The sequence below is a fragment of the Scyliorhinus canicula genome, chromosome 20 (assembly GCF_902713615.1).
Source record: "Scyliorhinus canicula chromosome 20, sScyCan1.1, whole genome shotgun sequence".
NCBI lineage: Eukaryota > Metazoa > Chordata > Chondrichthyes > Carcharhiniformes > Scyliorhinidae > Scyliorhinus > Scyliorhinus canicula.
Genome location: NC_052165.1, coordinates 7,631,392 through 7,659,322, shown reverse-complemented (window position 1 = coordinate 7,659,322; position 27,931 = coordinate 7,631,392). Strand labels below are relative to the sequence as shown.

The window sequence follows — 27,931 nt, the reverse complement described above, 5'->3', positions numbered from 1 at the left end:
TTAGTGCCCGGGTCCTGGAAGAATACGGCGGTCATGTTTAAATGAGCACCTGGATCTCGTCCAGCAAGGGCGGAGTTACAGGTTGCGACGTTGCGCGAGATCTCATTATATCTCGCAAGGTGTTTTGAGCGGCGTGAATCTGGCGCGAGGCCTCTGGCGAGAGTCGCGAGACGAAGTCGGGCACAACGAGGCAATATGCAATGGAAGTTACAATTCCTGACTTTAACATTTCTATCTTTTGATTTTTTAGCCATCGTTAAACCCTCCCGGAGGAACCACATGTGATATAGTGCTTTTAAATCGATGGAGTGTGAGGAACTATGAAGTACAGCGGGGAGACATTGTATCTGTGGTGTAAGTAACACATTTAGTAGTTTCCACTGAAATGTATATTTTTATGAACCACTTGCTGGCTTTGAAAATGTGCATTAGTTGCATTACTCCTGCAGTGTTTGTTTTAAAAGCTAACCTTTGGGTATAATCCTGTGGCTGGCATTGAGATTTTTCATTAATGAATTCTTTAAAAGGGCCATACTGTTAAGTATTTTTGACTTTGTTGTGATTGGTTAACTTCTGTTTGCTGGACTGGGTCTGTTCCTTGTGATTCATTATAAAACGTCACCCAGTTAGGAAAATGATAGATTGCAGAGAGCAGCACATTAATTTATGCTTAGCTTTGCACTAACTGTTTTTGTGTACTCGGTGGATTTTCTTGGCCATGTGGCATTTTTTGAATGGGACAACCATGAAACCTAAATGAAATGCACTGCATTAATATTCTCTTGAAAATCACCCAACTTACTGTTCTCTTGTGGCGTCTCACTGCTGTGGTGGAACAAAGCATGATGTGTACTTCTCCATGGCTTCGTTTGGAAGCATATGGAATGCTCTCCTTCGTTGGCAGAGGTATAGAATATAAACGTAAGGATATTATGTTGGAATTGTATGAAATACTGGTGAAGCCACAGCTGGAGCATTGTGTGCAGTTCTGGTCACCACATTACAGGAAGGACGTTATTGCTCAGGAGAGAGTGCAGAGGAGGTTTACAAGAATGTTGCCAGGGTTAGAAAAGTGTAGCTACGAGGAGAGATTGGATAGGTTGGGGTTATTTTATTTGGCACAAAGAAGGCTGAGGGGTGACTTAATTGGGGTGTACAAAATTATGAGGGGAAGAGGTAGAGTGGACAGGATAAAATTGTTTCCCTTGGTTGAGAATTCTCGTACTAGGGGACATAGATTCAAGATAAGTGGCAAAAGGTGTAGAGGGGACACGGGGAAGAACTTTTTTACGCAGAGGGTATTGGTTGTCTGGAATTTGCACGAGTTGGTGGTGGAAGCAGAGACCCTAAACTCTTTATAAACAAAAAAAACCTGGATTTTCACCTTAAGTGCTGTAAACTGGGTGCCCTTGGACTGGCATGGACATGATGGACCGAATGGCCTCCTTCTGTGCTGTAACTTTTCCATGGTTCTATGGTATGAAGTGCACATTGTGACTTGATGTTTTTACTGTCCTGAAAATATAAATATAAGATCACAAGTAACCAGGAAAACCTCCCTAGGTGGTCGGGGGCAGGGCAGGATGGCACCCTGGCACATGGCACTGTCTGGGTGGCAGTGCCAGAGTGACCAGGTGCCAAGGTAGCACTGCCATGGGCTGGGGCCTGAGGGGGGGGGCATGGCCATAAAAGGGGGATGAGGGGTGTGAAAGGTGGGGGGTGGGGGTGGTGAAGGGGAGGTATGAAGGAGCCTCAAACTTTCAAGGGGTGAAGGGTGGGGTTCCTGAAAGGGGGGTGCGGAGGTCTGAAAAATGACGGTCCCCTCAGCAGCCCCATATCGGGGTTTCCTCACTTGGGGAGGGGGTGATGCCCATGTGTTTGTGGTGGAGCCGGGGGGGGGGGGGGGGGGGGGGGGTTGAATTGTCTGTGGGTAGGGGACCCCCAAGCTCACTTCGGGATCCGGGCACCCATTCAAGATGACACCCGATCTCTGAGGAGCCGGTTTTGCCGGGAGTTCAGTTCCCCACTGCTGAAGAAGATAATTTCCAAGTGTGGACTAAACCGTGGAGAAACTCCGTAAGGCCCAAAGACATGACTGTGGGAGGGATTTACCATTTGTTCTCGCTGGCGGGATATTCCGGTCCCACAACGACACACGGGTTTCCCGACGATATGGGGTGCTGTCACTGGGAAGTCCCATTGACAATGGCGGGGTAGGTAGATCCCGCTGAAAAACACACGGTGGAGTGGTCAGTAAATCCCGCCCTAAGTAGGGGTGAACACCAGTGTGGATTTCACCGAAAATCCGGCGGGAAACACTCCGCCAAACAGGCCAAAAAATGACACTTGGAAATAGTTTGGTTGAATTGCACCTCAAATCTGTTCCCAAGCTGAACAGCTTGATTCAGTCAGCATAAACACAGGTAAATCCCTACAACCTTTCTCCGTCACAGTGTGGCATACCCAAGATGTTCAAAGCTGAAATTTACTTTCTGCTTCAGAATCATTCGATCCTGAGATCTGCAAAACTAACCTGTGTGAATTATGGAGTTAATGGCTTCCCCCCCAGAGTCGCTAGTTCCACCAATAAATCCCTTTGTTTACAACGGTGCTTTTAGCTTCTTTGTTTTGGGAACCACATAAACAGTTTCAATCACTTATTGAAATAACTGCAGCCCCCTTGCTCCCGGATCATCCATTGTTTAAGTTTTCTCACTTCCAACCCTAATCTTTTCAACTGAACACTGGTTAACCTTTGAAATCTCATTACCCCGGGTCTGTTCACCAGTCTTTCAACTAAATGCTTCCATTTAGCTCCATTTAAAATTCAATTTCGAAACCATGCTATTTTCTAAAACACGCAACGGATGAAATCAGGTCTTTGCAACACAACGTTAAGGCGAACTGTACGCATGCAGGTTGTCATTGTAGTTTAAAACCGGCCTATATTTTGTGAAAATTGTGCAGAATTTTCACTTGTTAGCCCCATCCTTTACGCTAATGACCGTGGAGTGTCTGCTGCTCCAAGCAGCAGAAGGTGATGCCGAATCAGCATCTTCGAATATGGATGTTGAGTTCCTGATGGCAGAGGCACTTAAGTGATCCTGAATCAGTCAATGAATAAATTAGATAGGATGCTGTGAACCAGTGTTCAAGGGAAGTCCGACATGTAGAGATATTGCTTGTGGTGCTAAGGAGTGAAGTTGATTTATATGTTTTGGTAGATACAGAAATTAAACATGCCAGTATGCTAATTCAAATAAAACTTCTCCATTCTATTTAATTAGACGGCACTTGACTGACTTGAGTTTAATTTTCTCCCCACAAAGAATTGACCTGATCTGGTGCTTTCTATGCTGCACTCTTAATTGAGACACAGAGTCAAAACCTGAGAGCCATTTATTGGCTGAACAGGCTCGTGACTTGAATTTAGCAATGACTAAGAAGACAATGTGTGTGCCGGAAAATAGAATTTAAAGCAAGTAATTTTTTTCTTCTTTCTGTCTTGGTTTGATTTGCTGCTCACAAAGTGCCCTTCCTCTTTGGTGCATCTTTGTTTAATGTCGTGAAATTTACGGTTACCAGAAAAAACGTTCTCCTCTTGATGGCCGACAGATAGCGGCGCTGACATTTCCGTCTCCGAGCCAGCCCCGCGTCCAATCGCAATTTTGAACCAATTGCGTTCAAAACGCTGTTGTGTGTTCAAGCCCCTGTCGCAGTACTGCCTGGGCTCACCTGCCGCACTGTGCTTTTCACATTTTCTCCCAAATTTACACCCACCAACAATAACCAATAATCAGTAATAAATATGTCAATCCCCATATCAATAACAACGATCCCATCCTCCCACCAAATTCCAAACATTAGCCCGCATGTTCACACAAACAAATGACAAGAAGGAATTAGGGATCACCCATAGTCGCCATTAACACACACCACCCCCCTCCCCTCAACCCTCCCACCCACCCACCCCAACTAATGTTCAATGTTATCCAGTTCTTGAAAGTGCATAATGAATAATGCCCATGAATTGTAGAACCCCTCCATCCTTCCCCTCAGTACAAACTTAACCTTCTCAAGAGTCAAGAATTCCAACAGATCCCCCCGCCACGCCAGGGCACAGGGTGGAGAGGCTGCTCTCCAACCCATCAGGATCCGCCTTCAGGCGATCAACGAGGCGAAGGCTACAACATCTGCCTCCGCTCCCATTTCCAACCCTGGCTGATCCGACACCCCGAATATGGCCTCCCGGGGGCCCGGATCCAGTTTCACGTGTACCACTTTAGAAATTACTCTTAAAAAACTCCTTCCAGTAATCCTCTAGCTTTGGACAGGACCAAAACATATGAACGCGATTAGCGGGCCCCCACCCCCCCACCTTCACCCGAGGAAGGAGCAGTGCTCCAAAAGCTAGTGATTTGAAACAAACCTGTTGGATTTTAACCTGTTGCTGTAAGACTTCTTACTGTGCTCACCCCAGTCCAATGTCGGCAACTCCACATCATCTTTACAAACATATGACACTGTTTAAATATTCGGAGTCCTTTGAGTGGTCTGATCCACAATCCCTTCTTAACCAATAACATTAAAAAGCGTATTAATTCATACAGAGCATTGGCAATACACACCTCATTTAGTGCAACATAGGGTCATTAGAGATTCCCTAGGATGAGGGGATTGTTTATGAGGTGAGATTGAGTGAACTAAGGGCCTGGATTCCCTGGAGTTTAGAAGAATGAGAGGTGATCTAATTGAGGCAGATAAAATTCTTCAGGGGAATGCCAGGGTAGATGCTGACAGAATGTTTCCCCGGCTGGCAAGCCGAGAACTAGTGACCACAGTCTTAGAATAAAGGGTCGACCATTTGGGACGAAGATAAGGAGAAATATTTTGACTCACGGGGTTGTAGATCTGGAATTGTTTCCCTGAGAGGGCTGTGGATGCTCAACTTTTGAGCATATTCGAGGCAGAAGTCATTCGAATTTTGGCTACTCAGGGAATTGAGAAATATGGGAATAATACTGAAAAATGGAATTGAGGTGAAAGTTCAGTCATAACCTTGTTGAATACAGAGCGGATTCTCCCTGGCTCTACATTCAACGCTCAAGCAACTCGACAACAAGGACACCTATGTAAGACTGCTGTTCATAGACTACAGTCTGCCTTCAACACCATTATCCCAACAAGACTAATAATCAAACTCTGCAATCTTGGACTTGACCCCTCCCTGTGCAGCTGGATCCTTGCCTTCCTCACCAACCGACCGCAATCTGTCAGGATAGGCAACAACACCTCCTCCACAATAGTCCTCAACACCGGAGCCCCACAAGGATGTGTGCTCAGTCCCCTACTATACTCCCAATACACACATGACTGTGTGGCAAGATTTAACTCCAACTCAATCTATAAGTTTGCAGATGATACGACCGATGAGCCGTATCTCAAACAGCGACGAATCAGACTACAGGAGGGAGATAAATCACTTGGTTGCATGGTGTACCGAAAACAACCTGTCTCTAAATGTTGGAAAGACCAAGGAACTGATCATCAACTTCAGGAAGTGCAGCACGACACACACGCCCGTCTGCATCAATGGCTCCAAAGTGGAGATGGTCGATAGCTTTAAGTTCCTGGGAGTCACCATCACCAACAGTCTGTCCTGGTCCACTCACGTTGATGCAACAGTCAAGAAAGCCCAACAACGCCTCAACTGCCTATGGAAGCTAAAGAAATTGTGCCATGTCTGCATCGACTCTCTCAAACTTCTCCAGATGTGCCATAGAAAGCATCTTATCTGGCTGCTTCACAGCTTGATATGGCAACTGCTCGGTCCAAGATCGCAAGAAACTGCAGAGTGTGGTGAACTCAGCCCAACGTATCACACAAGCTCGCCACCCCTACATTGATTCTGTATACACCTCCCGCTGCCTCAGGAAGGCAGGCAGCATTATCAGAGACCCCTCCCACCCAGGTCTTGCCTTCTTCCAGACTTCCAGGTGCAGAAGTTTGAAGACTCGCACATCCAGACATAGGAACAGCTTCTTCCCCACAGCTACAAGACTCCTCAACGACTCCCCCTCGGACTGACCTGTTCCCTCTAAGAACACTATTCACAACACCCTATGCTGCTCTTGCTCATGTATTTGCTTTGTTTGGCCCCTTGTTCCGCACTGTAACCAATCACTGTTTGTCGATGTACCATTTGTCAATGTCTCTGTTGATTATTCTTTGTCTACTATGTACGTATTGTGTACGTTCCCTCGGCCACAGAAAAACACTTTTCACTGTACTTCGGTACATGTGACAATAAATCAAATCAAATCAAATTAAATGGCATATTCCAGCTGGAATTTATTGTGTCACCCTGATGTTGTTGGTTTACGCGATTAACCATACCACAAAATAATTGTTTTGTGAAGAACTTTGAACTTTTGGAATGAGGTGCTGCATAAATGTAAGCGGGAGGCGACAGAGTTGTGTGTAGCTCAATGACCACCCAGGCTTGTGGTGTACATTATGTGGCTTACTCAGGAACAGGTTGCCTTTGAAAGTAAAGGATGCCTTCAACGGGCTTTTTGCATCAGATCTACCGTTTTGTTTCTGGCCCTCGTTGCACAGGCCTAGAAATATGCCACTGTAAAGTCTTTGCTGCTGACAAAAATTTACAACCACAATGACAGACGTGCAACGTTTTAGCATGCGTGTTGAAAATTCAAATAGGAACAGTTGACTCAGTGTTTGCATACCTGCCTCAAAGTGTGTGCAACTAGAAGTACATAACGGTATAGCACTGAAAGTTTGGGCAGTGGATTAGTGTAAATGGGTTTGTTTTGTACCGTTTTAACTGTTTCCTTTGATTTTATTGCTGCAAACTAAAAGATTAGTGTGAATCTAACGGGATTGCACTTTACTGAGCCACGCCTCTACATGATCCGCTGTATTTATGAGGCACTATCTGTGCATCAGATATAAAATATGTGCTCCACAGGATGATGCTGTGAAATGCTGCCAGCTGAAGCATTGCCAAATGCTTTGAATGTAAGCAACATAATCCCACGTTCACTGTGAAGATAAGTAAGTCAGCAACACAAAACAGGAGCATTCCGTAAATACCTGAGGAAAACTCCAATAGGAATCTGTGATTGACTGCAAATGTGGTCAAATGGCTTAAATTCATAACACATTTTTGTGCAGTGCTCATTTTTATTGTGAGTTGGAGCTTGGAATTTTCTCATCCCTTTCTATTTTTTGCTTCTGTCTTGGAGACATTTAAAAAATAAATTCCAATCAATAATAATAATAATAATCTTGAATGTCACAAGTCGGCTTACATTAACACTGCAATGAAGTTACTGTGAAAATCCCCTAGTCGCCACACTCCGGCGCCTGTTCGGGTACATAGAGGGAGAATTCAGAATGTCCAATTCATCTAACAGCACGACTTTCGGGACTTGTGGGAGGAAACCGGAGCACCCGGAGGGAACTCAAGCAGACACAGGGAGAACGTGCAGACTCCGCACAGACACTGACCAAGGTGGGAATGGAACCTGGGACCCTGATGCTGTGAATAAGAGGCAATTTAGTGTGGCCAATCCACCTAGTCTGCACATCTTTGGTTTGTGAGCACATTCTCCCCATGCAGACACGGGGAGAATGTGCAAACTCCACAGACCGGGACCGGGATTGAACCCAGGTCTTTGGCGCCGTGAGGCAGCAGTGCTAACCACTGTGCCACGGTGCCGCCCCCTGTCCAGGAGACTTTCTAAGTGAATCTTTGTGTGTCTTTAGCCTGTCTCTGCGACGTTAAACTATTAATAGATTTGTAATGATGATTTTCAGAATGGAGTCATGTCAGTAGAACTAAATCTCATACGCACCCAATTGGGAAAAGTTAGTTTCTTTTCTCGTCTTTGGACGAAATTTTGTTTTAAAAAGTTGGCGCGTTCCACCTCGAATTCTGTGTGATTATTTAGCTCTTTATCTCTGTTTGGTGAATCTGTAATTTAATGTAATTTCCCTGTCTTTTAAGGCAAGGGTGATCACAATTTCTGTACACTGTACTGTTATAGTTCTCATTTGCATGAGTTTTCAACAAGAGATTGAAGTTCTGTGTTAAAACCACAAGATGGCGGTGTGTAGCTGATTAAATGATATGGGCTGGCAAAACAGGCAAAAATTAAGTTCCCTGGTGTAGTCGTAAATGCAAGATCTTCAATCTAAGGACTGGTATTGTCTGGTATGTGAACAGAAATTAAGTTAAATGACCGACTTAGGCAATTACTAGGTCAGTTAAAAATAAAATATGTCTAGATTGACAGGGACTGGAAGGTAATTAAATTTGGAATGCACGGGCATGATGGTTTAAAGATTTTTTGCAATTATACTTTCTGTTATTGCTACAGATTAGGCAGAAATAACTGCTGTATTTAGAGTTTCAAAATTATTGTGACTAATGTAATCTATGATAATTGTAGCATGTTATATTGTATTCATATTTCCATTTATCAGGACATTTTACTTTATCATTAGTGTTTGTTAGAAATATTGTTGGTGACATTTTCAGACTGCTGCGTCAGCTACGTCCCGTCAATCTTGTATTTGCTCTGTGCTGATATTTATAATTAAGTATTTATTGAGATGAGGTAGAATTAGGTTTTCACGATCTGTTATCCCGCCTTTATTGACTGTTAATACTGCTACTGTTCTTACAAGGCATTTCTTGCTGTTCTTTATCAGATCTTCCCGCTTCCACCCAAAAATCTCCACAAATGGACCAAACCTCTTGCCTGCAGCTTATATTTTCTGTGTACTTTCACCTGACTTATTGCATCATGATTTTCAGCCTTACTCTCCGTGTCAAATTAAAGAACAAAGACCGAAGAAAAGTACAGCACAGGGACAGGCCGTTCGGCCCTCCAAGCCTGCGCCGACCATGCTGCCCGTCTAACCTAAAATCTTCTACACTTTATACGGGATCAGTATCGCTCCAATACCATCCTGTTCATGTATTTGCCAAGACGCCCCTTAAACATCTCTATCGTCCCTGCTTCCACCACCTCCCCCGGCAGCGGGTTCCAGGCACCCACTACCCTCTGTGTAAAAAAAATCGCACATCTCCTCTAATCTTTTCCCCTCGCACTTTAAATCTGTGTCCCCTAGTAATTGACTCTTCCAGCCTGGGAAAAAGCTTCTGACTATCCAAAATATCAGTATTTTGCTTTCACGCATTTTTGATTGGCTCAAAGAGAAATAGCACCCTTGGTATGTGTCCAAATTATTGATATACACATAGTGATATGTACATCATGAGCCGCAATTGGCCCAGAACTGAACCATATTGGGCATCACAATGCAATTCAAACTATTTTCTTTAAAAATCTGCCCCTAACTCGTGCCCTGCTGTTTTTGTCCTTTCTAACCAATTTGCCAACCCTTGTCCTAATTCCTTACCCTTAATCTTCTTGTGGTGCATTGCGTTTCCTTAAGTCAATGACCTCCGACCTAGTGTGACAGGGAGAAGTGAGCCAGCTGAAATCCTTGAGGTGGTGTATTAGTCGCCTGTAAAGTAATATTTGATCTGTGTTGACTTCAGTTTGTTACAGTAAAATGCTTAAAACGCAAAATCTTGCACTTCGGTACTTTCTGGTTTATTTTTTAAAGCTATGGTTCTCTCTGACAACCGTAGCACAGCTCACATCCCTACCTCAGCAACTAGCGCTGTCACTGACACTGATCATTTTCACCTCGCAGCCAGCCCTCTCGGTCAATTTCCACAAATGGTTCCCATCCCTCCTGCCAACACAATCCATTTCTCACACTCGGAACTCTGTTTTCACTCCTTGCGGGAAAGGGTGACGCGGAGGCCCAGGGAAGGGGAGAGAATGATGGGGTGGCGAGCAGATGGCCCTCCAGTGGTAGCCACCTTGATGGCTACTGGGGAGGAGGTCTTGTTTCAGGAGGGCTGACACTAGGAGCAATCACCCAACAGAAAAACTGGAGCTTCCTGAGGCCCTGCTGCCCACACGAGTTGGGAGGACCAGTCGCCAGCCTGTAAACCCTGTGCTGAAGGTCTCGCCTCCCACAAATCAGATCAGTGTGTCTGTTCCCTATGCCCTGCTGTGTTGTTTATCAGAGGTCCACGGTAGAAATGCAGATCTACTCCTTTGGCGCTGTGAAGGCTAAGAGCAGAGAAGTGCAGATGACTGAAGCCCAAGATGAACTGATTTCCAAAACTACACTTTGTGCAGGACCAGGTAATCCATGCTTGGTCTTGATTTCCCTCTAGTCCCTTTATAATAAATCATTATTGCGAACTTGCTGAATTGGTTTTCCTTGATTTTGATGGATTTATTTTGTAATGAAAGAAAGTTTTGATTAAAGTGATTAATTTTCAGGCTGAAATGCAGTGTAGCAAGAATCAGGAAGCAGATTTGTGCCTTTCATTACGTGCCTGGCAATTGCTGATCTGAGAGATGATGTGGGAACATAGCCAAGGAACTTTACCACGGAGAAGGAAGAGAAAGGAGAGGGAATGTCAGCTCATACTCTGCACATGATTGTTGATGGTTAGTTGTAGACAGGAGGAAGTGGAATTGAAGGTCTGGATTCTCTGTTTGGGAGACTATGTTCTCCCGCTGGAGCTGAATTACTTTGGTTCATGTTGGGGCGAGGAGTGCCCATCCACAAAATGCAGTCATATATTTTTTTAAAAAACATTTTATTGGAGGGATTTTCAAATATATACATAACAAAGAAGAAACAACATAAAAACCAACCGTGGCAACAGCAAACAGCCTAAATATCCTTACACCCCCCCACCAAGCAACTCCCCCCCCCCCCCCCCACCCCACACTCTACCTGCTGTCACCCTGGCCCCTGCCCCCCACCCCTTTTTTGCTTTTACCCCAACCTGAGTGGAAATAAGAACCCCCCCCGCTGACAACTCAATACTCCTTAAAGAAATCGATAAACAGCTTCCACCTTGAAGGTGCTTACCCCTCCTCTGCCCCCCTCATGGCCAACTTGATCTTCTCTAAGTGCAGGAACTCTGCAAAATCGCTCACCCACACCGCTACGCTCACCGGCTCCAAATCCCCCCAGACCAACAGAATCCGTCTCCGGGCTATCAGGGAGGCAAAGGCCAATACGTCGGCCTCTCTCCCCACGTGCACTCCCGGATCCTCCGACACTCCAGATGTTACCACCTTCGGACTCTGATCTATCGTTACTCCCAACATCTTTGACACATCCGAGCCCCGCGCTGGGCCGGAGAAATGCCGCAACCGTGCCACGACGCCCCAACCCGGCACGCGATTCTCCGAGGTGCAGGGTATCGCCGCCATTTGCGCCGGCCGTGGGCCGCTGGACTCAGTGGAGCCGCCGATTCTCCGGCCCGGATGGGCTGAGCAGCTACGCCGATCCGACAGAGTCCTGCAGGCGCCGTTCACCCCTGGTCGCTGCCGGCGAGAACTCTGCGGGAACGGTCGGGGGGGGGGCCCTTGTGGGGGGGGGGGGGGGCGGAGGGGAGCTCTTTCACCAGGGGGCGCCTCCGATGGGGTCTGGCCCGCGATCGGGGCCCACTGATCGGCAGGCTGGCCTCTAAACCCCCCCCCCTTCCCCCCCCAGGCTCACTTGCTATTGCGGCCGGCCCCTAAACACCGACTCCATCTTGAGGCGGGGCCGGCACGCTAAAGACGTCCCCCGCGCATGCGCAGGATAGTGCGGCCCAACCGCATGCGCAGGATCCCGTGAACCGCTCCAGCGCCGTGCTGACCCCCTATGGGGGCCAGAATTGTACGTAACCAGGCCTGGTTCGCGCTGTCATGAAACGCGACGGTGTTCACGACGACGCAAATGCTTGGACCCAATATTGGTGAATCGCCCCCCCCATATCTGAAAATCTCATCCAAAACCCCCTCGTCCTCGGACATGTGCAAAACATATGGACATGGTTCGCCGGCCTCCTCGCGCACCTCCCACGCCTCTCCTCCACCCCTAAAACAAACCAACTCATCCTGGACACCGTCACGTGGGCCTTATCTATCACTTCAAACTAGATGAGATTTAGTCTTGCACACGACGTGGCCAACATTCCATTCACTTTCTTTATTACCTGCTGTACCTACATGCAAGTTTTCTGCGAGACTCCCAGATCCCTCTGCAGCGGAGCACCCCAAAGTCCCTCCCCATTTCGATAAAAAGTTGTCTTCACATTTTTCCGACCAAAACGGATGATCTCACACTTATTCACGTGAATCTCAACCTGCCACCTTTCGGCCCACTCACCTAACCTATCTACGTCCATTTATTTGTAAGATTCTTATTTCCTCATTGCAACTTACTGACCCACTATTTTAAGTGTCTTCTTCAAATGTGGCTGTAGAACCTTCCATCCCTGTATCCAAGCCGTTAATATAGATTATAAATAGATGGGGCCCAAGGATCGAACCCTAGTTATGTCTTGCCATCCAGAAAAAGACCCATTTATTCCGACACTCTGTCTTCTGTCCATCATCCAGTCGTCTATCCAAGTTAATAAGTTACTCCGAACCCCTAAGTTGTTGTATTTCTAATATCTACAGTACTATATTTGGCTTTCGTATCAGCAAATTGTTGCTGTGGGTGTTGGCATATAAGTCAACCTTTGAAGCCTAGAGAATTACGTTGAAAAGCAGGAATTGGCTGATACGCCAAGTATAAATCAGAACTGTCACCATTGATATGGGTGCAGATCACCATTTTGAAATGTCATTAGTTACCGATGCTAAGAGTGAATGCGTCTTAAATTCACACATTTTCACTACACAAGCATGAATCACCTGCTTAATCTCTTGTATCCAGTTATAACGTACCAGTAAGTACATTATGCTCTTGGCGTAGCATAAGCTGCTTCCTTGAGGTGCACTCTGACAAAGGAAGGTTCAGACTTGGAGATAGCTTTAACACATTTATTAAACTGTTAACGATTCTCCTACTTGGATTTGACTCTCCTGTTAATCCTGCTATAGCTACTCAGACTGACGAACCAGTCTGCTACAATCCACGTGGTGGGTGTGATGTGTTTCAAATCAACCCTGTGTACACACTGACCACTGGAAAGAGGAAGATCATGTGTGCTGTGTCCTTTTATATGGGTTGGTGTAATGCCCTCCTGTGGTAGTGTCACCTCTGTGTGTGTCGTAAATGCGCATTGGTCGTGTCCTATCCTACTGTCCTATTGGATGAATGTCTGTGTGCCATGTCTCTGGTGCTCCCTCTAGTGTCTAGCTAGTCTACATGTATTTACATTAAACCCTTGTGTATTGACAGTAATGCATATCACCACAAGTAACACATGCGTTTTTGGAGTGCAAAAATTGAGGCTGACTATGCCTGCATATCATGGCTGAAAAGGGGAGATTGACTTATACACTGAATACTGGCAAGAACATGACATTTAGCACTGCGCTGAGGACCCAGGTTCGATCCCAGCCCTGGGTCACTGTCCGTGTGGAGTTTGCACATTCTCCCCTTGTCTGCGTGGGCCTCACCCCCACAACCCAAGGATGTGCATGGCAGGTGAATTGACCACGCTAAATTACCCCTTAATTGGAAAAAAATAATAAAAACATGACTTTTGGGACCTGAAAAATGTGACTGCCTTCGACAGCAGTTCGATTTATGCGCTGGGATTTATGGCACTTTTGTAAAGCTCTGTCGTCTTGAAAATGGTAGCTTTCCATCTAATGGTGTCATTGTTAATTTTTGTCCACAGATGAAAAACAAAACAGCTGAATCATGTGGCTTCTGAGAATTCTAGATTCTAGACAAGTAACATTTTCTGGGGAGGTCAATTAAATATGTGCTCCTTACCATTTTTACTGATGAGCTTGTTTTGCAAACTGATTAGTTTAAAATGTGGATTCAGTAACTATGTTGATAGTTCATTGCTTAGTCATGGTCTGTTTTGTAAGCCTACTTAGAAATCCAAGACTCTGCAAACATCGTCTGATTATACTTCTAATTTTTGATTTTTTCCAATTTGTGCTCGATCTTCATGTTGAGGATAATTCAAAGACCGTTGTCACGGCTGGTAGACATGTGAGATATGAAATAATCAATGTAGCTAAACACAGGAAGAAACAAAATTGAAATTACTTAAATAGCATGATTGCAGCTTATAACAATGGTCTTGATTCGCCATTAAAAGTATCTTTTTAAAAAAAATTTCGAGCACCCAATTCATTTTTTCCTTTAAGGGGCAATTTAGCCTGGCCAATCCACCTACCCTGCATATCTTTGGGTTGTCGGGGCGAAACTCACGCAAACACGGGGAGAATGTGCAAACTCCACACGGACAGTGACCCAGAGCCGGGATTGAACCTGGGACCTCGGCGGCGTGAGGCAGCAGTGCTAACCACTGCTCCGTGATGTTACCCGCATTAAAAGTACCTTGGGAGGGGGGTCGCGCTTTCAACGGCCCCAACTGGCGCGTCAACGATCCTGCGGGTGCCCGAGAATCTGTGCCGGAGAATCGGCGGGCTGGCGTCGGAGCGGCGTGGCGCGATTCTCCGACACGGCGGGGAGAATCCTGGCCTCGGGCTTTGAACCCTTATTTGCACAGTCACCATTGTCAAAACCATACCTCAAATAATCATCTTCATACTGCTTTGTTCCCGTGTTAAGTTTCTTCTTTGTAGGCTGTTAACCTGAGGCCCTGGAACTCTTTACAGAGGTGACACTGACACTTCTCAGGCCATTTTCAATAACTATGCCGGTAGTCGCTGTTGACCGCCTATCCCACGATCATGACCACCGTGGGAACGCTGTAACTGATCCCTCGCAACCCTCCCAACACATGTCCACTTTGAAAACCCCTGCTATAGTATATTTCCCTCACCTGGAAGAGAATTGATACTATTTGAGTTCCATTTGTGCATTGTCTTTCTGACCCAATATTCTAACAGTCTAACAGCCACCTTACTGCACATTGCAATCAGCTGTTTTTAAGGATGAACCTAGATGTTGTTCCAATCTTATGAAATACCCAGACACAAGAGGTCAGCTTTGTGGTTCTGTCCTGAACTGCTTCCCGTGGTCATGCCTGGTCTGAAGTCAGATCCCTAAGTTGCTACCATATCACTGGTTTTGTGTTTTTTAGATGCTGGTCAATGAAAGAAATTAAATGAATGAAAATGAAATGAAAATCACTTATTGTCACAAGTAGGCTTCAAATCAAGTTACTGTGAAAAGCCCCTAGTCGCCACATTCCGGTGCCTGTTCGGGGGGGCCGGTACAGGAATTGAACCCCTCCTGCTGGCCTACCTTGGTCTGCTTTACACGCCAGCTATTTAGCCCACTGTGCTAAACCAGTCCCCAAGGGTTTCTGCTTTAGGTGCAGTCGGTATTCTGGGGGCAGTTTGCTCTCATTTTGAAAAGTGTTCTATTTTCTCAGGTTTCTGCACAAACTCATTTGTGTGTGACCATCCACTAACATGACCCAGTTCAACTGGATAGTGTCTTAAAATGTAAGTTTTAAAAATTTGTTTCAGGAAATATTTATTGGTAACGGGGGTAACTTGGTACAGTTGGATTAATACGGCCGGTTATCACATGACAGCTGACGTCATTAAAGTTAAGTTATTATAATCGTATTGCCAATCCTCACTCAGCTAAATCGTTGGCTTTTAAAGCAGACCAAGCAGGCCAGCAGCACGGTTCGATTCCCGTACCAGCCTCCCCGGACAGGCGCCGGAATGTGACGACTAGGGGCTTTTCACAGTAACTTCATTGAAGCCTACTCGTGACAATAAGCGATTTTCATTTTTCATTTCACCTGATTTCAAATGAACCAAAATAATTTCTAATTATACTATAGAATAGTCTGTTTCTTGGCAATTTTTAAAGAAAGTTTTAAAAATGTCTTTGTTAGCTTTGTTGCACCCAAACATGTGCAGGTTATGTGAATTTGCCATGATCACAATGTGCTGGGATAGGGCTTGGGAGTGGCCCTAGCTGGAATTCTCTTTCAGAAACATGACGAGTTTATCCAGGGAGACATGACTAGGTTGTTGGTGAGGCTGGCTTTGTACTATAATATTTTTTAAAGCAGCACAAAAGATCTCAGAAACCCAAATTGCACCAGGTGTAGTTTGCATTTAAAACTCCCCGATCCTTTTGCGCTTATTAAACCAACGAAGGATGGAGGGATAGAGGCGGGCTGGCGCTCCCCAACCTTCTGGGGTACTATTGGGCAGCCAATGTGTCAATGGTGCGTAAATGGAGGGGGGAGGGGCGGCGTGGAAAAGAATGGAGATGGCGTCATGTAGAGGTACGAGCCTGGGTGCCATGGTAACGGCACCGTTGCCGCTCTCCCCTAAGAGGTTTACCACGAGCCCGGTGGTGGCGGCGACCCTAAGAATCTGGGGACAGTGGAGATGGCATCAGGGGGAAACAGGGGGCTCGATGGAGGCTCCACTGGGTGGCAACCATCGGTTCATCCCGGGGAACAAGGATGGGGGATTTAGGGGGTGGCAAAGGGCGGGCATCAGCAAATTGAGGGACCTGTTTATTGGCGGGAGGTTTGTGGGCCTGGGGGAACTGGAAGATAAATTTGGCCTTCCCCAAGGGAACATGTTCAGATACTTGCAGGCAAAGGCGTTTGCTAGGCGACAGGTAGAAGGATTCCCTCTGCTGCCGTCACGGGGGACGATGGACAGAGTGCTTTCGGGGGTGTGGGTCGGAGAGGGGAAGGTGTCTGACATCTATAAGGTAATACAGGAGGTGGAGGAGTCGTCAGTGGAGGAGCTGAAGGCTAAATGGGAGGAGGAACTTGGGGAGCAGATAGAGGACGAGACTTGGGCGGATGCCTTGGAGAGAGTCAACTCTTATTCCTCATGTGCGAGGCTTAGTCTCATCCAATTTAAGGTGCTGCACCGGGCCCACATGTCCGGGACTAGGATGAGTAGGTTCTTTGGGGGTGAGGACAGGTGCACCAGATGTTCGGGGAGTCCAGCGAACCATGCCCATATGTTCTGGGCATGCCCAGCACTGGAAGAATTCTGGAAGGGGGTGGCGGGGACGGTGTCGAGGGTGGTTGGATCCAGGGTCAAACCATTGTGGGGACTCGCGATTTTTGGAGTTGCGGTAGAGCCGGGAGTGCAGGAGGCGAAAGAGGCCGGTGTCCTGGCCTTTGCGTCCCTAGTAGCCCGACGAAGGATTCTGCTACAGGGGAAGGATGCAAGGCCCCCAAGTGTGGAGACCTGGATCAGTGACATGGCGGGATTTATAAAATTGGAAAGGGTCAAATTTGCCCTGAGAGGATCAATACAAGGGTTCTATAAACAATGGCAGCCTTTTCTGGACTTCCTGGCTCAAAGATAGGTAACTTGGTCAATAGCAGCAGCAACCCGGGGGGGGGGGATGTTCCTTATTCTAGTGTCTATTCTGTAACTTTATATTGTGTTAATTTGCGTTGTTGTTAAAATGCTGTGTTGTTCATGGAGGTGGGGCGAATGTTTATGATTGTTAATATTATTGTTATTTTTGGTATTTTACTATGGTGCGTTATTGTTGTATAAATTCAAAATTTTTCAATAAAAACTATTTAAAAAAAAAAATTAAACCAACGAAGGGTGAATTATGCCAAAAAACTCTCCTCTATTTTATTTGCAATGTTCTTTGCTTTGATATGGAGACATGTTGTTTGGATGACAACTTCCAATTCTTAGCTTTCCTGCTAATCGCCTTTGTTGATTTTCTATCTAATGGGACCTCTGTAAAACTTGCCACCATCATTTAATTTTTTTTTAGAGTTTCCAATTATTTTGTTTCCCAATTAAGGGGCAATTTAGCGTGGCCAATCTACCCACCCTGCACATCTTTGGGTTGTGGGGGTGAGACTCACAGAGACACGGGGAGAATGTGCAAACCCCACAGTGACCAGGATCGAACCTGGGTCCTGGGCGCCCTGAGGCAACAGTGCTAACCACTGAATCACCGTGCAGCCCAATTTGCCACCTTAATGACATTACCACTTTCATTCTCCCATCTCACCTCTTTAAAAATGTTCATTTACCGTTTCCCCTTGCTTAAACATTTTAAGAGGGAAGAGTTTTATGCCCTAAGGCCCAACCCATTTTTCAGAAATGAATTTCATCTATCATCAGTCTGTAATCGTTTAACCTTTATCTTTGGAAATGTACCTAAATATCTCTTGAACCTATTTTTGTTACCTCCCTGAAAATGTTGCTCCATAAGGTGTCCATCAGCCTATTTTCTTATGGAGTGAAAAGAACTGTCTTCCTTATTTATAAGTTGTTTTCTGGCTTTTATACTTCTCACATTGGGAACAATTTGCTTTAATAATTTTGACAGTTCTACTCATAACATGAAATGTCTCATGTTCTCAGTACTGTACAAAGCAAGTTCAAATTCCTTGAGCTTTTGTCATACCTTGAATCATTGATACTTTGAATTAACTCTGTTATTTCTCTGTTCCCTTTGGGCAGTATAATGTTTTCTATGATTCATATGGAAACCTACGTGTGCATTAGTAAACAGATCTTCAACTTTTTCCATACAAATCTCCAAACCATTGATATCAGTGAAGAAACCTGTGTGGCTTGCACAGGTAGAGGGCCTGCGGCATTGCCTTTTCCCCCAGAAAATTGATGCGATGTAGCAATGGTTGATCCAAGAATGAATTGTTCCCCCAAAGAATATCACAGTTGTACCCACCTCCCTAGTAATTATTTGATTTTGATGCTGTCATTTTTTTTCATTTCCAGGATGTGGGCTTTGCTAGCTGGGCCAGTGCTGCTTGCCCATTCTTAATTATCCTTGAGAAGGTGGTGGTGAGCTGCCAACTTGAACCGCTGCAGTCCGTGTGGTGTAGGTGCCACACGGTGCCGTTAGAGAGGGAGTTCCAGGATTTTGACGCAGCGACAATTAAGGAATGTGTCATGGGAGTATTCCTTTAAGAAAGGATTTTGCCTTATCACGTGGCTTCAGTGATTTAATTGTGTGGGTGGAGCTGGGCGGTGGCTCTGTGTGCTGTTTTTGGTTTCGCATTCAGAATTGACTGCTGTAGACTCAGCCAGGAGAAAGAAGTGTTTTGGCCCTCTCTAGTTTCATTTTGAATATCTGTTCCAGTAAAAATCACCTAGATAGAGTTTACTTTCCGGAAGGGTTTAAACCTGCTGGTGAGACGGGGTCAGAGTCTCAGGAAAAGCCAGTCTTATTCAAGTGAGAATGCAGAATGCCGGGCCATGCCCTTGAAAAGGGTTTTTTTGGTTTATGGGATTTTGTTTTTGAATTGGAACAGTTAAGGGCTAATTCATTAAGTGTTATACATAGATTACTGTAGCTTGGAGGTGTCTTTATGTTTGTAATTGATAAAAATTCTTGCTGTGTGTTTGAATAAATGTTAACCCAGTTCTTAGAATGAAGCTTATTTTGATTGGAAGACTGTTGAATCACACCTCAAGTGAAGGCTCTTGTTTCATCCCAGCCAAATTCAACAAAAAGTTATAGGTCAGGTGAACTCCATAATACACTTTGGAGTATGTAAATCCTAGCCCATAACAAATGGTGATATAGTTACAAGCCAGGATGAGTGGCTTGGAGGGGAGCTTCCATGTGGTGGTGTTCCCATGTATCTGTTGTGCTTGTCATTCTAGATGGTAATGGTTGTGGGTTTGCAAAGTGCTGTCTCTGGGGCCTTGGTGAGTTCCTGCAGTGCATCTTGCAGATGGTACACAGGATTACTAGCCTCTGACCTACTCTTGTAACCACAGTATTTATATGGCTAGTCCAGTTGAGTTTTCTGGTCAATGGTAGTCCCCAGGATGTTGAATTATGTTTGAATAAAACATGTTTCTTTGCTTAGCAGCTCACCCCTTTGAGTAGCTTTAGAGGTTACCTGATTTGCAGCTGGTATGATAGTCATCAACAAAGAGGAAGCTATAATTCTCCCTCATGTTCCCTCATGTTTGTTCTCGAGTATGTTTGCTTTTGGACACTAAGTGTAAACTGTATACTCCAGTCAAGCATCATGCAAGAACCAAAAATCGTAGAAACAATTCCTGTTTTCTCAGCATCAGCCACAGCCATTTCATACCTACCCATTTTTAAAATAGTCAATAATTAGCAGTAAGTAATCATTATCTATATTGGTCTGAGGAAGGAACCCATAAAAGCTATTCCCAGCTCCTCCTGTGGATCTAATAGCAATGATTAACCATGTGGGATGATTTTGAAACGTGTTATATATAAGACCCCATGACATGAGATCAGCATAAAATTCATAGGTGCTAAAAAATGGCAGCGACGTTACATAGCTGAAATGGTCGTACCCTAAACTGGAACAATCCTTGGCTGGTGTAAAATGTCTGTTATAATACTCAGCCAAAATCCAAAACTCTCAGACCAGCATTTGCCTCTGAAGAGAAAATCTCAAAAGTTATTCATTTGAGACATCAGGTATTCGTCTTCAATGTCATCTCATTCAATTTTTATAGCTTCCCAAAAACACATTAACAGTAGGAAATGCCTGTGGCCCCGAGCTGGATCAGAAATATGATTGGGTACCATCTTTACAATTTGCTCATTTTTCTGGCAGTTTCCTGCAACACTAAGTTAAAACAAGGGGAATAGTGTCTCGTATGTCATTGTAATGCTATCAGTCCATACTCATTTGTCAGAAAACAAAGTAGATAATTCACTTGGGAAATGCAGCAAATCGTTTTCTCCAGCACATTGCCAGAGGCCTACTTGACAATTAATTCAAACTTCTTTTCAATATCCTTCGGTAAAGTCATGTTCCAAATAATTGTTACTTACCTTATGTCGTACTTCACCTGTCTGTTGTGAAGCGCATGTTGTCCACGGTTTCTGCAATGTTGCTGTCTGTGGTTCAGGAGATCTTTCTGCTTCTACCTGAGCGTGCTCAAGAGGAGCTGCTCTCCTTTCACTTCCGGATGCCCAGTGTCCGTCAACAAATTGTCATGGAGGCCAATCATGATTCTTCATTGACAAATCCTCAATGAATAGACAATCAGGACTTTAGATCTCCCACCAGCAAAGTATATGCTTAAAGAGCAACAATTGCAGTGGTGGATTGTATTCTCCCCTGTTCAAAGACTTCCATTGCTCTATGGTATATTGTAACAATAGATCTTTCTGCTTTTTTAAAAATTCTTTTTGTGATGACTTAAAAGGTAGAATCCTGTAATCCATTCAAGGGCGGGGGTATCAGGGAGAGGAGTAACAACCTGAAAATCCTGTCCATTTTGTCAACTTTGTAATAACTAATTATGATCCAGAGAGTAGAGATTTTCTCTCTGGTAACTACAGTAATACTCCTGCAGCAAAAACAATTCAAGTAGGAAGGTACCAAAACACGGGCAATTGTTTGAAACTTCTGTCACTTTCTTTGCATCTCAATACTCAATATTGACTTTTTTCTTTGTCAGGGGAATCAAACAGATGAAAATCTAGAGCAATAAACTTTGGGCTACTTATTGACTTTGCCCATTGCAAGGCCATCTTCTTCAAACTCCTATCAATGTTGATTTGCAATTGGTCGGATACTTGAGATTTAACATTTTGGATTGAGACAGCCCCTTCATTTTTTTTTCTATTGCATCTCCATTCCATCTCCGTTCCTTTTTACATCTTTGCGCATGTTATAGAGGTGGGAAATCATAAACACGTGTCCATACCCTAACAGTTTGTTGCATCATGTTGGCATTACGAGTTAGCCTGCCACATAAACTAATCTTCTGGAGGTTGTAGCACATTTGGGTCTTCTCGACAAGGGTTGGTATATTCCTGTTAAAGGAATTGAGGAGAAGAGGCTTATTTTCCTGTTTTGTTTTGTGATAATGCTTGGTCTTCCCTGGCTGAGCTTCCGATCTTTGTGGTTGGTGGAATAAATGAACAGACAAGAGTCGAACAAAGTCTTAATGTCGGCAGGGTCCTCACTTTGGGGAGGGTGAGGATATAGCTTTCTAGCATCCATTGCCCACATTTCCTCTATGAAAGGTACAGGGAAGACAGAGATGGTGGCTCAAACCTCACATTGAAGCTGTTGAGTAGCCCCTTTTTTATACTGCCCAGTCAAAGATGTGATTCTATGAGAAAAGCCTAGTTTTTGAGCATTTCTTCAGAAATTTAAGTTCGATCTCCTCAGAGCATTTGGGCAACATTGCCCAGCACAACATGACTGGATGTAGTTTAATAAAACTAGTGTCAGAATCCATAATGGAAGGTAAACCATCCTGGGTTAATCACAATTCCAGCGCGATCTTAATGTGACTCGTTGTCGAGTGGTATAATTACCTTTTCTACAAGTCCTGAATATGTTGCCTTTAGTGGCCTCCTCCAAACATCTCCGCATGCTTGGGCCAAAATTCTGGTCGTAAAATCTGCTCTATTGTATGATGTGTGTGGTGTGGAATTTTCAAGTGTTCCCTTTGCGTTCTCTTTAAGTTATTGATGACATAAGATTTAGAATCTTTCACATTTCTCAAATTTGAGTGAATTTACAAACTGATCTGTTCCTTCTGTCTGATCTGTCCCTTCTGACGAAAGGAAATGTTAACTCTGTCTCTTTTCACAGAGGCTGCCTGAAGTGCTGAACATTCCCAACATTTCCTTTTTGTTCCGATTTCCAGCATTCACAGTATTATTTTGTTCCTGAAGTGCTTGACAGTTATGTTACATTAGTTGATGGGATGAATTCTGCATTCGGTAGCTGATGAATGAATGTTCGTTCTTTCTGCTTCTTTGTGTTGTCTTTTTCTCCCCTTCCATCCATCACCCCCTTTATGTGGTCAAAACTATTTTTCCTCCAATATTTTCTGGATATTATGCACTAGCTGTTGGGTATAGTGATTGGGATGAACAGCTGCCATAAAAACCAGTTAGGAAATCTATTTAATCTATTTTCCATTCAGCAGAGTGAATCGAAATTCCATGTATTTGATAGCTGGACATTACTTGGTAAAAGCAGTGAAATGTTAAAAATTTACCAGAAGGCGCAGGATATTTATTCAACAGCATATTGACCATTGTCACGAGTGGTGTTAAATGTATCTATGTATCAGAGAAGTATTTTGGGCACCCCTCATTTTTCCTGTGGTTAAAGTTAAAAGAAGCTGTTAAATTGATGAACTGCGTGAGGCAAAATTGTCAGTGATTAATGAATGAACTGATTGTATTAAAGATGCTGACATCATAATGATTGAATGCGTTTAAATTTACTGCACTTCAATATTCATCACAGTCAGCAAAAATGCATACACTGTGTTATTTCTCAGTGATTTGATTAAAGCATAATATTGTTTCAGCAATGATAAAAATGTATGGTGTGCATTAAAGCTACATGAGTAAGTGATTTCTATTTGCACCCAGTCAATGATGTGTGTAAACAATTAGTTACTTGTGGATTTATGCTTTTTTTTCCAGTTGAAACCTTCTAAACATCCTACAGATGGATTGTACTGAAGTATCTATAATTAGTAAAGGAATGGCATTGCCACTGTGTCCCGAAAGAGAGAAATTGTGTTGCCATGTTTTATATATTGTTCACTTGACACTTTATTTCTAATCTTTAATTTAACGTGCATTAAAATAAACTCGTGTTAACAATTCATTCTTTTCTCAGATTTTGACTACAGAACTAATTACAAATTTTCTTTATCTATCATAGAGAGTGGAAATCAGTCACCAGAATTAACAGAGTCAAGGTGTGACCTTTACAACAGCATATGTAGTTTAATAGGATCAGTAATGATTTCCTGTTCACATGCTATTGATTTTCTTTTGCATAATTATTTGTTGCCTGAATGCCATTTGCCACTTTTGTCTCTTTAGACACATACACTACACAAGCTTCTTACATCTGATATACTTAGTTTGGAAAAATGAAATAACTTAGGGCAGTGCGGTAGCACAAGTGGCTAGCACTGTGGCTTCACAGCGCCAGGGTCCCAGGTTCGATTCCCCGCTGGGTCACTGTCTGTGGGGACTCTGCACGTTCTTCCCGTGTCTGCGTGGGTTTCCTCTGGGTGCTCCGGTTTCCTCCCACAGTCCAAAGACATGCAGGTTAGGTGGATTGGCCATGATAAATTAATTGCCCTTCGTGATCTTAGCATTAGGAGGGGTTATTGGGTTACGGGGCTAGGGTGGAAGTGAGGTCTTAAGTTGGTCGGTGCAGACTCGATGGGCAGAATGGCCTCCTGCACTGTATGCTCTCTGTAACTTAGAAACAAAATGTTTTTTTTGAGTTTTTTGGGGGGGGCCACGTTTTGCGTTCAACAAGTGATGCCGACGTGAGGGTGCTCGTTGCTGACTTTGATTTACCAAAGAAAGTAGATATTCAATATTCACTGCTGCCTCACGGCACCGAGGACCCAGGTTCGATTCCGGCCCCGGGTCACTACCTGTGTGGAGTTCGCACATTCTCCCCGAATCTCTCTCAACCCAAAAAGATGTGCAGGGTAGCTGGATTGACCACGCTGAATTTCCCCTTAATTGGAAAAAAGTGATTGGGTACTTTCAATTTATTTTTATAAAAGCTATTTGATGTTCTGCAAATATAAACTTAGCTCTTCAGAGCCAGAGGGTTTTTTCAGCAATACTTGCAACTAAGTATGTGATTAACTGGGCTTAACCTTTTCAAAATAAGAAGTTTTGACGTTGGCTCCCTTCTCGTGCCACAGATGCTGTCAGACCTGCTGAGATTGTCCAGTATTTTCTGTTTTTGGTAACTTTTTCAAGGATCTTTACATTGAGAATAGCATACAAAAAATGGAAACTCATGTCAATTCAGTGATTTCTAATTAACTTCCATTTGCGCACACCCTCTGCAGCAACCAGAAATGTCTGGCAGCAGCTTTTGGATGAAAACAGTTAACTGTGCGTGACGTGGGCACCACAAGTTGCTTTGTTTGACAATAATGATGGCAAACGCTGCAGTCACACTGTCATTATAACAGCGAAATCTGAGCCTTCATCTCTGCTTCAGAACTACCTTCTGAGTATGCGTTTGTATTGTGGGTGCACAACCCATTAATTCAGTTAAAGTGACAGAAAAACCTCTTGATCTTATTTAGCCTTCCAACTAGGGCAGCCTATTTAATGGAAAGTAGGGAAATCAGCTGAATTACTATATGTGAAATTTCAATAAAATGTCATTGAATTCCATTCAAGAAAGGTATTGACATGCCCTTTTTTATTGAATGCACAACTCCGCTAAAAGTGGGTCCAGTAACATCTGAACCACCTGTAAGTCTGCAACTGTAGTTATTTGAAAGTTGCAAATTCATTTCTACCTGCAGACCTTCCTTGGCAGGTGAGAAAGAGCCCGCACCAGTAAGAAGTAGAAATCTGCATTGCTAGTTTACGGAGATAGCTCAGTTTATCTGTGGTTAGGACAAATGATTAGCACTGTTAGTACCAGCAGCCACCATAGATCACACCACTGTTGTTAATACCCATCGATCATATTTGAGGAGATAGTGTGAAGGCGTGATGACATTGTAATTTAAATTGAAGGTAAAGAAACCCTGCAGGACATTGTAAATTTACGAGTGCTGTGCCGCCGTTCGTTACTTTGACACCGTGCTCACCTGATTTGAAACAGGTTTGGTGAAAAAAGACAGGAAAGCTATGTCTAATGGCTATCAGTTTGGCATGGAGCATTATGGGTTTTACATCTGGTTGTTTGCTTCCCTGGAGAATCTCTTTAAAGCACCTCGTTCTGCAGTCGAGAATGGTTGTGGGTTGGTATCGACACTGCATCATAATTTAACCTTTGATGTATTGCTTTCTCGGAAGAGGATTCATGCCGGTACTGCAATTTGGAACTTGAATATATTTTAAAAGAATTTTTAGTTAAAATTTTGCACAACACTTTTCATTAGTAAAGCACAAATCTTTATCAATATATTATGATATATTATAACCATTTTTTATCATGATGAAATAAGTTTAATTTTGTCACCCTAACTGTCTTGAATTGCTCACATAGATCTCATTATAGCTCTAACATCTGCACCAACAAACACATTTTCATATTTTTTAAAACAGTGATGATTCATTGTATTCGAGTTATGGCTTGAATTTTTGATCACACGGAGAAAGATCAGTAATAATTTATGTTTACTCTGATGCAAGGACTATTCAAAATTAATTGTTCTCCAATGTAATGTACTCTTTTATGTTTTATTACTTTTGCTGCCATTTCACTTAAGCATTTGTAGTAGAATATCTAAACCGGATATATTCCATTAAAACACATTGGGCTGGATTCTCCGGTTTCCCAGCTGCCTGTTTCTCGGCCGCGCGCTGTTCGCTGGAGGCGGGATTTTATCTTCCCGCGCCGCTTTTCAATGGGATTTCCCATTGTATTGTAACCACCTCACGCTGTCGGGAAAACCACGGGCGGGGGGCGCTGTCGGCGTAAAAAGTAGCTGTTGTGTTTTAATTAACCATGCATGGTATAGTGAAACTCTTGTAAAATTGTTTGGAGTTCATGATTTTGTAGGTTTTTTTCTAAAACAATTTTATTTATTCCCTGAAGTAATTCTTGAAAATATTTTTTCCAAATACAATGCTGTCAGTTTGCTTCTATAACAATTGCTCGCCATTTTTCCTGTACGGCCTGCTGCTGCACACCCTTCATTTCCTTGCTCTCGTCAGCCATCTGGACACGCCACGGCATTCTGTCTTGCTGTGTAGAGGTGGTGGGGGTCTCCGGTGGAGGGCTCTCTACCCCATTACCATCGAGAATTTGGCCTCCCAGGCCGCCTATCTGTTCTGTAACCATAGGACTCGGCCGTGTGGGGTTACTGCCCCAGGTCCACTATTTGAAGGGGCTGAACAAAGAACAATGCAGCACAGGAACAGACCCTTCGGCCCTCCAGGCCTGTACCGGTCATGATACCAACCTTTGCCAAAACCCTCAGCACATCCTTGTGCCGTATCCCTCTATACCCTGCTTCTCAAGTTTTGTTTGCCCTCTAGCCCCACACTTTGGCCACCTGGTGCAGACGGCCACCCCATCAGCCTGCTCCTGGGCCTGACCAAGCTGACCAGTAACAGGTCCAGGCAGCGGGTGATTGAGGGGGCCCTTTGACCCAACTACCCGCCCCTCATCCATGGTTCCATCTGCGTCTGGGTGTCACTGCTGGATCTACACTTCAGGCCTCTGAGCCGTGGGCTGGTTACGCATAATTTCCTCCCAAGATGGTATTTTAATTTAAATTGGATATGTTTCCTTTAAATATTTGAGACAGTATTTGGCAACGGACCTGCCGCGTGTTTGCGGTGGCAGGAGACAATCCACCATTGGCCAACGGTGTGATCTTCTGGTCCAGCTGTTGTCAACAGCGTTTCCTGGTGAATGCATCCCTCGCCCAGGGAACCCGCGGCCGTGTTGCGCTGTTGGCAAGACTGGTGGAAAATCTCACCTTGGTTTTCATTGCAGTGCCCCAATAAGGGGTGGTTCTTTAATTAATTTGTTTATTTGACTTACTCAAAAGTGTACAAAGAGATACTTTGCCTGTCAGGAGTAGCGGCTGTTGTCAGAGAGCCACTGTTCAGGAACTTGCACCTCCACCAATAAGGGTCTGTGTGGCTGGCAGGAGAATGCTTGGGCTACTGGAGTGACCAGAGTGGGGACGTGTTGGGTGGCGGAGGAGCCGGCTGGAGTCACCAGAGGAACTTGAGTGACGTGCATCAGTGGCTATTCAGCTCGTGGCCAAAGCAATCCCGAGCCTTAAAAATCATGGTGCTTGACCCTGGCTGTACTTGTGGTGTGGGGGTGACTCAGGTGGGTGGAGCACTCTTGTTTGAACTGACCCCGGTCAGATGGAATTTCTCATTAGCCTGGGGGCTCTGAAACAATCCCACAGGAGCCTTGGCCCCACAATTTGTAGTGCATTGC

At 44.3% G+C, this 27,931-nt stretch overlaps 1 protein-coding gene across 3 annotated transcripts in view; it reads left to right on the top strand.

Moving 5' to 3' along the window:
• Positions 1 to 27,931, top strand: part of immp2l (inner mitochondrial membrane peptidase subunit 2) — a 619,736-nt gene that overhangs the window by 18,865 nt on the left and 572,940 nt on the right. For 2 of the 3 annotated variants that reach the window (XM_038780189.1, XM_038780192.1), the window contains exon 3: positions 251 to 354. In XM_038780189.1, coding sequence (XP_038636117.1) covers positions 251 to 354 — 104 coding nt within the window. Of the gene's footprint in view, positions 1 to 250; positions 355 to 8,736; positions 9,063 to 27,931 lie in introns of those variants that run through there. The other variant, XM_038780190.1, reaches the window with a different exon arrangement.